At 38.3% G+C, this 15,484-nt stretch overlaps 1 protein-coding gene across 1 annotated transcript in view; it reads right to left on the reverse strand.

The window, feature by feature from the left end:
* LOC129265197 (thiosulfate transporter TsuA-like) overlaps window positions 1-15,484 on the reverse strand; it is a 32,102-nt gene that overhangs the window by 5,450 nt on the left and 11,168 nt on the right. Inside the window, exons 2-5 of the mRNA XM_064101503.1 lie at window positions 12,673-12,914; window positions 10,342-10,390; window positions 7,259-7,361; window positions 2,820-3,010 (exon numbers count right to left, since the gene is read on the reverse strand). Coding sequence (XP_063957573.1) covers window positions 2,820-3,010; window positions 7,259-7,361; window positions 10,342-10,390; window positions 12,673-12,914 — 585 coding nt within the window. The remainder of the gene's footprint in view (window positions 1-2,819; window positions 3,011-7,258; window positions 7,362-10,341; window positions 10,391-12,672; window positions 12,915-15,484) is intronic.

Here is a 15,484-nt window from a genome sequence, read left to right on the forward strand (position 1 = left end):
CCCGAATATACAATGGAATAAATCAAGAAATATTGATACAAACACCTGACTTAGTTCCAGACAGGATTACTTTTGTACATTCTGTACCCCTTTGGGATTACCAAAATTAGATGATTTGACCAAATTGTGTCTAGTGGCAACAGACCACACAGTAGTCAAAGATCCTATTATGTTGGATACACTGAAACAATAGAAGATGCCTTGGGTTAAACTGCTTGGACACTGTCATGAAATCTAGGTGATATGTGAGACACAGTCATCGGGAAGTTGGCCTTATTAAGCGTTTCCTTCGTCCAATTCAATGATTCCGAACGTTGATTGACTGATTAGTCTGTGTCAGGGAAGAGGATGGGACATGCTTCCAGCTTTAGATTCAATGGTCACGTTTGCAGATAATTAAGGACAACCATCTCTCGGTCTTTAGGATTGTCACATCATGGCTCATTACATAATAAAACTTTAACAGTATCTTTGTCATCCAATAGTTACTTCCATGTCCCCGTCCCTGGGTTTGATTGGCTAGCTATAATAAGAAGCAGTTTTACAATGTAATCATATCAAGAATTGCCGTTTATAAACAACTATATAAAAACATTTGGGGAATTTTTCCAGTGTGTCGAATACAGAAGTTGAATTTCCTGACGACCAAAATTATTTCTTGATATCAAGGATTGTATTTGTTGATATCAATATATTGATATAAATAATTTAATCAAATTAATTTTAATGAATAGTATTAAAAAGTGAAAGATTTTTACATACATAAGCATACGATGGCAAACATATGTCAAGGGCCTCATCTTACAAAGAGTTACGATTGATCTGATCAACCACAACTATGGAAAGCCACCAACGTCAGCACCTGAACTGCATGTTTGTTCAAAATATTGGCTATATATGATGTATATTCATGCATCCATCCTTTTCCTGAAAATTCAGTGTGCTTCTCTTTGTTTGCAAAGGACGTTTTGCTAATTTTATAGTAAAAAATTATGACATCGTGGGATTTCCATATAGCTGAGAGTGATCAGATCACTCGCAACTCTTCATGAGACAGGGTCCAGGTGTGACAGCCCTTAATACTAGAAACTAATATAGGGATGATGACGCGGGGAGGATGGTGAATGGTGTGGTTAGTGTTCACCCTTTTATTGCAAGTGACAGCCTGAATCTCCACAAGTATCAGAATGAGGTTACCCCGAGCTAACTCGACCAGAATGACTGGTGATGAGTTTAAAGAATGTTGAGAGACTTTCGTAACAGTTCCCCATTCCCTATGTTTCACCTCCTTTCCTGTCTTCACAAAGTGCTTAATTATGAACCCAAAGAACTAAATAATAAGTTACATTTATAAAGAGCATAATAATCAATATTTCTTAGGCTTCACATAGAAATTATTATTACCCTGGCCAACGGATCCTGGCCTGCCCACACACAATGTATGCACTTTCTCCACTCCTTGGGGGACGTTCCAACAAGAACTATAATTTTTCATTCGATTTCCTTCCTTCCTTACTTCTTCTTGCATCCTTTATTCGACTACCTCCCTGATAATTGTTTTATTTTTTTAAAGAATATTTCATGAGACCAATCAATGATCAAATATGGTTACACAAAATTGATAAAGCACATCTACTAGTTCACATCTTGTCACCTAACTACCCACAAATTACCAAATCTGACACTGACATGTTCCTCCTGAAAAACCCACAGTGTCATTGTAGAGGTGTTCATTGTTTGAAATTGTTTTCACACTGTTAAACTTGAGCATTATAACAATGTGGATGGCATCTGCACATAGTCCACTGTGTGAATGCACTGTGAACACTGTGAACACACTGTAAATGCGCTGTGAATACATTGAACACAATGTGAATATACTATGAACACACTGAATACACTGTAAATACACCGTGAACACACTGTGAAAACACAAAACACACTGTAAATACACTGTGAACACACTGTGAATGCACTGTGAACACACTGAATACACTGTGAACACACTGTAAATGCACTGTGAACACACTGAATACACTGTGAACACACTGTAAATACAATGTGAACACACTGTGAACGCACTGTGAATACAATGTGAATACACTGTGAATACACTGTGAACACACTGTAAATACACTGTAAACACGCTGTGTATACACTGTCAAAATAATGTGAACATAATGTGAACATATTATGTGGCATTGTGTTCTTTCCATCTGGTATCAGTGTGGAATTGTTTTCACAATGTGAAACTTTAGTATTTTAACAATGTGGATGACATCTGCACATAGTCCACTGTGTGAATGTACTGTGAACACTGCAAATTCATTCTGAATGCACTGTGCACACTCTGAATACACTGTGTGCACCGTGAATACGCTGTGAACTTAATGTGAAAACTATATGAACACATTGTGAATACACTGTGTACACACTGTGAACACACTGTGCTCACACTGTGAATACACTGTGAATATGCTGTATACTACACCGTGAATACAATGTGAACACACTGTGAATACACTGTGAACACGCTGTGAATACACTGTAAACTACACTGTAAATATGCTGTCAACACACTGTGAATACACTGTAAACTTTACTGTGAATACACTGAACATATTGGGTGGCGTTGTGTTCTTTCCATCTGGTAAGATACACCACCCCTTTTCGTACTTTCTGTGTATACTGTCGCTTAAACTCTGATATAGACTGTCAAAACAATTGTTGATTTCATTTTCTACTTCACTGCAAAGGCTTCATAATTTGATGAAAATAAATTGGTAAATTTTAGTCATAGAAAGGGAGCGACTACTCACCAGCCAGAACAGGTGGCCATGACCTAAGCGAAATAAAATCAATCAATCCGGTCAGTACATCACTCGCGTTAGGGCTTGTAAGCTCGGTCTGCCATGGGGCCATGTACTCGATTAGGACCAGGGCTAGCATGATGACCAGGGCTACTGGTAAGGCGAAGATGATGTATGGCACACCAACATGTTCATCTAACCTGCATGAAGGTAGAAATAAAAGATGCATTGTCATGGCAGGCTATAAATACTTTCGAAGTTTTATTCCATTTATTGTGATAACTTACAGTGAGGAGTGTTTATGTAAAAAAAAAAGTTGACAAATTAAAGCTCTCTTTGAAGAAAAATAGTGAATTTCCAGTCGCTTTCAACTCCCTTTGGTAGAAACGTCAAGGATCACTCCGTTTCCAGTGAATTAGAGTAAACATACGAATGTTTTAGGCAGTTTCACGTTAGAAAGTGTGTAATTCACTCAAAAACAAGTGAAAGTCACTCCTGATCTAGTGAATATAATTCATATGACACTTTCTCCAACGAGTGACTTCTTCACAAGCTTTTTAGAGAGTTATATCACGGGTATGTAACAATCATTTGGAAAAGTGGCAATTATTCACGAGAAAATATAGTTGTATTACAACTACAGGACAAGCGGTAAACAAATCATGGTTGGTTTTATTTTTTAATCTGATAAATGTAGATCTCTCACTTGAGTCATTCATGTCATCCCTGGCCCTTATTAGTGGTTTGTGTGGTTACAAATGTTAAACCATAAAAATCGCTGTGGCCGTGATTATGACCAAACTCGTTATATGGAGAATAGTAATTGGAGCGACAGTGTCCGTATATTTATAAGCAGAACGAAAGAAAGGGGTTAAGTGGCGACTTTTAAGTGATATCTGTCTCGTGCGATCGTTGTCTTCGTTTCTTTGTGTTCATAATGTGTTTCTTTACTCAGTAAACTTCCAAACTCCTACATCATGCTCTAAACCAAAGTGGACTTAAAATATTTGTGATTTCACATCTTTAGGAGAAAAGGACAGAGGGAATTTAATTTGAAAGATTACTAAGAGAAGAACGCATCTCAAACAAACAAACAAAAAAGATAGGAAAGAGGAAGATGCTGAATGAACCAGAGGGAGATGAGAGGGGGTGGTAGGGAAACCCCAAGGAAGAACAGTATTACAGCTTTGCTGATTTGTTTTAAAAATGATATGTTTTGTTTTGTTTGGGGGGAGAAGACAGAATTGAGCGAGAAGTACTAATATATCCAATTGTCATGATTGTTTTCTGAATTAAATCACGTTTTTAACTTTTGAAATCGAAAATCTTATATCTTCTTATTACGTCAAGAAAAAAATACTCCGACAATAAACAAAGTTCAAGGGCTCATATGGAACATTACAAAATGCTTGTTTGAGGTCAGAGATCGGTCAGTGTCTTGTCTCCGTCAGTTCGTTACATCTAATCGCGCGTCTCACGGCGATGTGGCCTTGTCGAAATCAGAAGACAATTATTATTTGATCAGTATTAATAGGCTGTCCAACTACGCCCCCAATTCTTTCTTTGTGGAACACCCTTGGACCCCATACCACGCACTGTGGTAAACTCCCTGTCAGTCTTATATTTAGAACAAAAAAATAAGATAGAGATAAATCGTCTTGCATGGCCACTTTTTTTCAGTTTGTCTTCTCTCTCTCTCTCTACCTCTCTCTCTTTATTATTATTAACGCATTCATTACGCCAAAAAAAATATACAGGAATAAGTTCATAGAAAACCAATGTAATTCGGCTACAATGAAAAATTCGGTTTGGTGAAAATTTCAGTGTGAAATGGTAATCTTTCACCGCTGATGATTTGGGTTTTTTTTTTCTCGAACAATTCGGGTAACAGTGTATACTGGGTAAGTTGATATAGGCCCACATTGGCTATATAGTGTTTGCACCCTTTACAACATTTTCCCAATAGGCATATACAACTAATTCTTCTTTTCCGATGTATTCTCAGTATGTCTTCCCTGTATATGCCTTTCTCAATCTCATCTCAGTCCCTTTCATCCTCATGCCCCTTCCCTCCCTCAACCCCTTCCGCCCTCCCATCCCCTCCCCAATACAAATTCCCCTCTATCCCTCCCACCCTCCCTAGTGGCAGATCAAGGGGGTTTAGCCTTGGGCTCCCTAAAAATAATAAATAAAAGGGGGCTCACGAGTGTCGCGAATACAGAAAAGTGGCGGATCTACAGGAGGGGAGGGATAAGGACGCAATACGTCCGCAGCTCATTGGGTCAAACAAACATGGCCGGTCACCCCCCCCCCTCCCTCTCTTAGCAAAAAGCTAGATCCGCTGCTTCTCCCATCGCTCCCCTATATACCCCCTCCCATTCTGTCGCTCTCACCCGCCCACCCTCCCTTCTTTCCACCCCACCCCAATCCACTCCCCTCTATCACTACGACCCCTCCGGTGTATAGAAAGGTGATTCGAACCCCTGTCCGCGCTTGTCATCAAGCTCACTCAACCATGCAGCCCAATTTCTTGAGGTGCCTTCATCATCTTCCGCTCGTCGGCTTGTCATCTTTTATCAGATCTCGTACCGACCTTCCCCCCTGCTTTATCGAATAGAGGTCTGTGCCAGCTATGGCTGCAGGCGATAGATGAACTTGATAGATATAGTCTTGCTACTTCCTCTCATATTCCTGATAAAATTGTGCAAGTTATCGCGTAATAATAATTCATTTACTTATAATTATGGAACTCATTCGGTTATTCAGTCATTATTGTGAAAGATATGTGGTTATTAAATTTAATTTATAATATTTTTCTGCAAGTTATTTAGTAATGACTATGCAAGTTCCGGAGTATCTTTAATTATACTTTAAAGCTCTGATGAGAAGTTACAAGTTTAATTGTTCAATAGACCAAATATTATAAACTTCAGTAAAATATATTTTCCCCATATTCCCAATGAAATGATTAAGAAAATGGTGGAGTCGAAATTCCTTAAAACCCTACTTGGATTCATAATAATGCTTGGAAATGCGGTCATTTTTTCTTTCCACAATATTATGATTTTTGCAATGGTGAATTATGATGCTTAGTATAGTCACATATGGCTTACTCTTAAAACGCAGTAAAACTATTTCTTATTGATAATTCCCTTTTTTATTCTTCGTAATGAAATTAATAATGCATTTAACAAAATCATTATTAAGGGTTTACTAGACTACTCCGTTTACGATAAAAAAAATCTTGATTGCCCTTATCAAATCAAGTCTTGGAACATTTCGCTACACTTATGTAAAAAGAAATACCAGCGAGAATTAGGTCAGATCTTAGAAAGAAGGGCTTAAAATTTGATTAACTATACGAAAGAATATTATCTAAATTCAGTTTGACCAGACGAATTTGATTAAAAAACAAAACAAAACAGTTATACAGGTCTACAGTTGCGAGACTATACATCACAGGTGTACGATAAAGCAATTACAGTAGACAATAGCAGAAATAGAAAGGAAGTGACTCGCCGTATCGCCTCAAAAGTCAACAATTATGTGATTAGGAGCCGCCAACAGACACCAGGCACACATCTCTCATCACAATCATCGGGGGAGCTCCGGCATGGGACCTATCACAAGATTCGCTACTCACTCCGGTGTGTCCTGTCAAGGCCAGCATGCATTGCCAAGTTCGTTGTAAAAATAAAACAGGTATCGCCCTACATAAAACCCAGCTCAGCTCAGCTCAGTCATCTCGAAAAGACCTGACGACAGACTCGACTTGTTATGAGGTAAGGGGGGCACTGCCACTTTCATTGTAACGTTTAACAATGTCTTTGCACTTGTCTTGGTGCATGCGAGTATGCGACCCTATATTCTATCTCTCTTCGTCTCTTTAATTCAAATTCCCCTTTTCCCCAACTCTACTCCCCTTATTTATAGCTTCCTTCCCCTCTCCTCCCCCTCCCTCCTTTCCCTCGTCTCCGTGTGTCTCTATTCTTTCTCTTTTTCTCCCCTCCTGTGTCTCAATGCAATAGAAGTCAATAACATTGCCGTCTAGTGGTAACTTTAGTAAAATCCTTGATTTTGATTGGCTGTTGGAGCTACTTTATACCATTGCATGCATGACAAATTACCATAATCCTGAACACTTGTATGCAACGGAGCCATCACTCGTCTTTTTCTCTCTCAAACCGATACAATTACGTAATCCTATCATTTCCATGTTTTTATACAACTCTGTCACTCCAAAGATCTCTTCACTTTCCTACATTTAAGCGATTTACATGTATTTACGTTCCTCTCACGTAGATATGAAAACACCAATCTAAAGGGGTCACCGGGAGGGGTCATGAACTCCGACTTTCCTACGTCTGGCTCACATAATAATTGCCAATTCTTTAATGAAGCTTTGAGAATTGTCTTTTTGAGCGGAGAGATGGAGACTAATGACTTACTTTTTCACTGTTATCTGCTCGGAGGGTCTGATCATGTTATTGACAGATTCTTCTGTGATTCCATACAGCACTGCACCAACCAAGCAACCGATGAATGTCATACCTGTAAATTCAAAGGATAATACGCAAGACAATGTTCATGATCATTCCCTCAAGCAAAGTTTTATTATTTCAAATTTATGTAATCCAATGTGATTACTTGGATTTCGACGCTTATGACGCCCAACTTAATATCGAAATTAGCCCACTAGATATACACTTCATAATAATCACAGATTATCGCCAAAGCAATTCTGTTTATCTTATTTCTAGAAAAGAAGCATGTTTGTGTCCGGTGAAAGAAAGAATAAATGTATTTGCCGAAACCCACCGACAGAGTCCTTCAAATAGCAGAAAAGGAAACACGGATGGTCATTAGAGCAAAAATAGTAGATTAACAATTACTAAAAAAAAGAAACATGAACACGCCATGAAATAAAAACACAATCAATCCAACTACGTTATGTCGTGTTTGTTGGTCTTCTGTAAAGTGTGTTATTTTGGGGGGACATTTACCGCTTTATTGATTTTTTTTTCCACGTTATTCTTGGTAAATTATAATCTTTATGTTGTTGACGGATTCTCGTTGCATTGTGGCCACTAATCAAAGGTTTATTAATTTTCAGTTGCATATTTTGGGCTCAAATGCTCACCCGTTAAACTTCACATTCTACCGTGTGAAGGGGCACTAATCGCTTTCTGAAATAACTTCAATTTTCAAAGAGAATTTAGTTTAAAAGTGATGAATGTCACACTTGAAGCTTTCCTTGTATAACTTTTTTTTCAAAGAACACAATCACATTGATGTATCTTTACTCTCATTATAACAAACATGGGAGCGTTTCTTGATAAGTCTTTTTCAGTGATTTTCACCAACTACTTAGCTCTCAGCCAATCGAGTGCAAGGATTTGTAGTAGCTTATAACATCTGTCGGCGAAAATCTCTGACAAAACTTTTCACGGGACGCTCTCCATGTCCAGTTGATACGTCCGAAAAAGAGCTGAATCAGTTTCTTCTTTTCTTCCCTTTTTGATTATTTTTTTAACTTATTCTCACGTTTGCTCTAGATAAGATTAAAACAAAGATTTCCGAGCATGTATTCATTCAGCGCCAACGTTCCAATCAGCTTTTCGAAACCTAACTAATGATTCCTTGAAAATCTCAACTGTTCAAGTACTTTAACTAGAGTGATAATCCGAAAACAAGAGAGAACATTTGGATGCCCCCACTAGCATTACTAGAAGGGGATGCTCAACAAGTGTTTCTGACAAAACTTGCTTTTTGACACGATGTCTTTTGCTTCATCCCTAGGGAAACCTTGTACGATTTTCTACAATTAAAGGGACTATGGTGATGGGTAAATTGCAGCCATCCAGGAATTAATTGAGTTCAAATGATCATCATTTTCGAAGAAATGGAGTTGGGAGATATTCTTTAAATGAAATTCGTTGACGATGGTTCGTTAGGATTTACACCATCGAAGAATAACAAATAATTCGGTTCCAATATTGAATGGGAAAAGAACTGAAGGTGATTGGGATTAGGAAGTAATTGAAATAATTGAATTCGTAGTAGTAACAGTAAGGAAACAAACATTCAGTTTAATATAGGCATGGTACTGTTTCGAAAGAGATAAAAAGTAATCTAAAAAAAGAGAAAAGCCTTTTAAGCGCTATAGTCGTACTAATACAGCGGTCCATTTTGAGAGGGCATCTTAAGTAATCGTATGGGCAAGTGCTGCTAAAATTTGGAGGATCCGGCCGTAACCACTTGAATTGATTTAACCAACCCAAATTAAATAACCGAAGACCTTGCAAATATGTGGTTTCTCTATTGCATTATAGGGTGAGTGACTTCATCGTCTTACTTCTCCGTGAAGAAAGGTAGATTTCGCGACAGCTACGCAGACGCTTTCTGGAACGTAGAAAATCTATTGTCGAATACACTTTGAGGCAACGAAGTCTTTATCGGAGGTCGGTAAACCAAAACATTACTTTCGTTCGTGACTCTTATTTGGACAAACGACATATTTGCGATTTTTTCGTTAGTTTTGAAACGTTGGACAAAACTGCTGTTCTGATTCACCGACCCCCCCCCCCCTTGATAAAGCCTTCATTGTTATTTGACTTGCACTTTCAATGCATTTGCTGCGTTGTATGATTCATGCCGCGTCGTTGAGCGAAAGCTCCCTATTGACAATCTGAAGCACGCACTTCAAAAGTCAAACTTCGCTCGAGACTCAGATTTTTGAAATTCGAATTCTAACCATGTTGGAAGAGTCTTCATATTTTCAAAATTTTCACACAGATATTGGACTGAATCGAATTCAGTTCCAAATTCATCACCAAAATATCGCTGACATATAGGCTACGACAATTTCTTATCATTGTTATTTGGGAGATGGAGTTAACATAATACGGTATGGCAGTACACAAAGAGGAAGTTTTCGAAATCTATGATGCCTTCTACAACGCACCAATTACTTTGAAAATGCAAGTCAAATCACAATGGACAGCCGAGAGGTTTTTGTCGAAAGTTGGTGGGCCAGGGCAGCAGATCGTCCGAAGATACAGACCAGACGAAACAGTGCAAATATGTCGTTTGTCTAGAGTCCAAGACGACAGTGCTGTTTTGATTCACTGATTTTCGACAATGCCTGTTTTGTCATTTGATGGATTTTAACAAAAGATTATCTGCGTTAGAGAAAGCGTCTGCGTATTGATTGCGAAAACTCCCCATTGATGCGAATCATGTATCCCCATCATGACTGATTGGTGGTGATTCGTTTACCTGATTGCTAAGAAAGCATGAATGCTTGTAAGCAAGCAACCAGAGGACCGACGGCTTAAGGTCCTCTCCGAAGGACCTGGTACTGAGGATTAGTTCCTTACCAAAGGGCACTAGCGCACCAAGTGGGAATCGAACCCGGGTCACCGGAATACGAATCCCCTGCTCTACCGACTGAGCTATCGCGCCTCCTGATGGATGCATTATTGATTGCACATTTTGTTTTGTTTAATTTATTTGTTTCATTTTAACGTACCTGCATGTTGGACACCAGCTCCTACTTCAATCAAAACAGCTCCCGGACACTAGACAAAAAATAAATAAAAACATGAAGTAAATTTGATTTTCCAGATTTAGATTTGCGATACCATGATAATCGTGTCAGGTTTGGCGATGACGTGTCGCGCATGCGCCATATCTGAAAGGTTATGGATTCAGACGACTTGTGTCAGAAGGCCTACCTGCCATTAAGTTCCAAATCAGAGTTATTAGGTCACGCCAGAAAAGAGCTCGGAAAAGAGAAAGTATTCGAGATTATGTAGGCCTACAACCTTTAAGTCTTGTTTGGGTTTATGGTAAAATTGAGTGTAATATAATTTATTATGTGGATTTGACCGTTCTATAGCAACAAAATTAGGGCGTGTCCGGTTTCCGGGTTTCAGTGGTGGTGGTGGTGGTTACTGGCGGCGGAGCAGAGGATTATCTTTTGTGTTTGGGGGGACGCAACAATAGACGTCCCCCCTCCCCCCCCCCCGAACACAAAAGATAATCCTCTGCTCCGCCGCCAATGGTGGTGGTAGTGGTAGTGGCGATTGGATTTGTAATTTGTGGGGTTCATACCCTTGGCTATACTAAGATTTATGATTGATTGCGGGAAACCGGGACTCTATACAGATACAGTGCATGGAGTAAAGACGAACGAAATTATAAATGAGCGAATGATACAGATCTCGAGCGAAGGATCCCAGAATGAAATAACGGATGAATAGTCTTTAATACAATATTGACGAAAATCCTTCAAACTAGGTCGACCCGTGGTAATCCGCGTTATTTTTAGACATACTCTCAGAACATTTAGCTCATCCAGATTACATTTATCCTTACCTATATATAGTTACGTAAATTTTCTGGGATGAAACCCTTAAACGGGAATCTCGTGCTATTGTGAGAGAGGTCGAGGACTGGGTGATGTGTCAATCCAGGGTCTAATCGGTTAAAAAATGAATTATCATTAATGTATTACGTCATAGGAGATTATCCTGATCGCAAGAGGAGCATAAAGGCTATTGACCATAGAATCAAGGACAGTCAATTCAAGGGACTTCTAGCTCGCCGAGGTTGATTGAGATGGGTGGAATTTGTAAACATCTTCAAATCAATTGTGTGCACTTTTTACGATTGACGGGTTGTGACTAATGATATTAAAACACATTTTCAACAATTTCCACTATTCAAAGTGTAGATGCGCCCCTGTATGTGGTCACCCCGGTGGTCACAAAATTCGTCCGGCGGTCAAGAGGCTTCTCAAGAATGTCTGGAAACCTATTTTTTTCCCGATCGGACCATCTCGCCATGACTTCCAATACCAAATTCACTTAATCACAAGATGCTTCAATTGTGGTTCGATTTCATATTACATATTCAAGGATGTTGCGTGTCGGTAATCAAATGAAAAAGGTGATGGTAAACTCATATTAACAAGAAAAATAAAATAAAGATAAAATTAAAATATGGAAGGTTATGAAAATTCCAGGGTTTGTAATTATCATCCAACCAGTCGCTTAGACGATGGCATTGGAAATATATCATAAAATTTGTAGTTTCTTTTAGTACTGTTGGCGCGTTGATTTGAAGCGTTTTTCATCTGATTCGCGGGCTTTCTGACCCAATCAAGGACTTCCGAAACATAATTACAGGTTTAATGGTGCTTTAATTGATTAAAATGTAACACTGTATCTCCCTGACCTCTATATCGGTTGAATATTAATGAACTGTATGGTTTAAAGCTGTGTGTTACGAGGGCCTGTTCTCATTTACGTTAGAACTGGAAAATATACTGCAATCTTTATTTATGATGAAGGTGTTATTGCGAAACCCCCCTTTTTATTTTCATTAGTATTTAGGTGGTTTAAGAGGATTACCGAGAGGCAATGCTACATGTATAGCAAATTTACTGTAATGCAAATGCAGCTCAAGGCAAATAATTCGAGTTTAAAATCGACTAGATATTTATGTTTCATTGCCCCATCTTTTTATTATCGTTTCTTAAAGTAATTTCTACAACAATAAAGTCCAGCATAGTTTTAAGTCCAGAGCATTATAGTTGATGATATATATATATTTATAGTAATAATATTTTTTCTATCTTTTAAAAAACTCACGACATGTTCAGGCAAGTGCTACATGAAAGAAATATATCCAAGGATTTCACTCCGTAATTTGCTCTAAGCCAATCACGTGCAAGGATGTCAGTAGCTTAATTGTCAGTGAACATCATTATTTTGGCTTCATGACATTCTCTCGAGGCATCAATTAAACAAAGAGCTTGTGGTACCGTTTATCAAATTATATAGTGAGAGTAACTTACGGCTCCTGACAAGGCCATGCCGATGCCCAACATAGCACCACCGATAGCGGCCGCTGCCATCCCTTTGCTGTTCATCCGACAACCTAGATTGTTGCGCGCTGACTGGAACTTGGATGCCGTGAAGGGGAGCAGCGAAAGGATGCTAAACCAAACGATGCTTGCGACGATGGCTGAAAGGAACATCTTCAGCATGACGAAATTCTGGAAGAGCATCTGGCCTCGGATGTTGTAAGGCTCGAAAACTGTAATAGGATATAAATAAAGATTGCATGCGTTACACTCTGTAAAATTTGAGATCAGTTTAGCTGGGCAACACAACATAGGTTAGACTTTTGCCCCCAGAAGTGCAATGATGCCCAAAACGGTCAAGATCAACTGACTAATTTGTTTAAAGAAATTTTTTATGCTAAACCCTTGGTCATAATTCTACGAACACTATAAAAATATTGGGTAAAGATGCTACTTGGGGGGAATCATGTGTCTAAACAACATTGGGCATTTTTTTTAATCCAGTGTGATGAAAGTTTCGCCCATTCTAAAGTAATTGCTACTAATTTTTTTAACCTTACTGGACAATATGCTTCCCGCATGGGGTAAAATACTGCCCGAAATTGGATGGACACATAATTACCCTCGTGCTGGTTAAAATTTTACCCAATGTATTTCTACAGTGAACATTTGTGGTCAAATTGACGTTTGAAAAATATACCTTGACATTTGATACATGTTTTAGGTTTACTTCATCTTGGGCAAACTGGTGCGTTGATGATAAATTGTGTTAATGTATTTTGTGTGTTGATGTGCAATAATTACTGGTCATTGAGAAACACATTATGTTGGGCAATTTTTGCTTAAACGAAATTGGTCAATCTAGTGAGCAACAAAATTTGGACAATTAATGTCCAAATGTTGAATGGATGAATAAACGTTGGTTAATGATTAAAAATGACAATATACTTTAAGAGCGTATAATAAATCAATGTTATTGGTGACACAATAGGTAGATGGCAATAAAATCTTTTCACTTAGTTACAACAATCAACAAGTGACCGAAGCGAGTGATAACATAATAAATAGAAATATGTATTAAAGAAAGGAAATTGAAAAATCGAACCTATATACCTGGGGAAATCAAATAACTTCATGGCCACGAAGAAAGAAAAAAACCTGAAGCGGCACGGATAAAAGGTCTCGGGAAGAATGCAATATTTCCTGGTTTTACAATACATTACCTGTCAATGTCAATATTTCATATCCTGTATAGGTGAAACTCACCAGGTACGACACTCCGCCCAGTTTTCACGGAGTGCGTGTTATATATCCCAGCAAGGGGGCTTACGTGCGACCCTCAGATCGTATTGCCAGGTGAAATTATTGAAGGACACGTGTATCTGAATTTTCCACGATTTCTATGTGTAAAAACAGGTCTTTTTCAACAATTTTTCTTTGGTTAATAACAATCATGTTTTATATGATACTGTTGCAAAAAGAAATCAATATTAATTTCGGTTATTTCAATTTCAATCTTTTCTATGGTATTTTACAAGTATTAACCCTTTATTGTATTCATGTTTTAAAGAATGTGCTGTAATCATGTTACTTTACTTCTTGGTTGTTCTCGTAACCTTTACGCCTGTGACACAATCATCATCGTTTTAATATGGCACATGCGGGAAAATCTCTATTTAAAAATTATGAACGAGTTAAGCGAGTGAGCAAAAATTGTGGCTGTTCGAAATGGGCAGTTAATTTTGTAATATTGATGTAAAATTCGGCAAATAATATCATATTCCGACCCTATCTTTTTCTTTCTTTTTTCCTCTGTTGTTTTTTGTTTGGGGTCTGAGCTCAAGCCCCTCCCCCCCCCCCCATCTGTAAGCCAATTATAAATTTCATGAACCTCATCATACTGACAAAATCACCGGGGAAGGGGGCCATGAAATAGTATGCACTCACAGGAATTCGTTTAACCAACCCAAAAGTTGATTTTCAAAACATTCCAATTCATTTTGCATGCAATTTCGTTTCAACCAATGTTTGGTAGGTTCATATTTTAACCCCGGGATTTTAACAGGTTAGTTAAACTATTTCTGATAGTCTACCTTCTTATTCATCAATCACGCACATGAGGCCAATTTAGTCTGCTTATAAGAGCAAGACCGATAATGACCATAAATCGACACCGTAGAAATAATGATTTTTTTTCCTAAATCTGTTACCGCTGGAAATAATCAAATAATACCGGAATCCTTACCCTCTAAAATCCCGGGGCTTTATCCAGGTATATAACACCCCGAGGCCGCGAACCTTGGGCATTATTACTATATAGCGCACAGGGACGTTTATTATGCGATATCAATACTGTTTTATCATAACAACAAATTGCGTTATTCGCCATTCAAATCCAACTCCCTTTGATATCGAGCGCGAGAGACCTTACGGCTTTTTTGTGATGGAAAATGAGAGAGAGAGAATAAAAACATATCCTCGTTGGGTTTTCATTGAACTTGGTAGCTTTTATGTTTGCGTAGTAGCCCCGATCCAAGCACTCTATCACCGGTCGTATTCTAATGACCTCGTTCACATATGACGACAAACTAACCCTTCAGAGGTAAACCCCTATTATATGCTGATATAAAGGGATGACTTTGGGGTCCTCGTTGGTGGAGTTGTTGATCGCATAAAGCGGATAAGCACTTCGGGATCGTTTTACTTCGGAAACAAAAATAGCTGATGGTAAAATTAGACTGTGTATTATTATTTACGAAGGTTATGTAATGTTCTGTAAAATGAGAATGGTGGATGCATGTTA

This window comes from Lytechinus pictus, chromosome 7 (assembly GCF_037042905.1).
Source record: "Lytechinus pictus isolate F3 Inbred chromosome 7, Lp3.0, whole genome shotgun sequence".
Classification (NCBI taxonomy): Eukaryota; Metazoa; Echinodermata; class Echinoidea; order Temnopleuroida; family Toxopneustidae; genus Lytechinus; species Lytechinus pictus.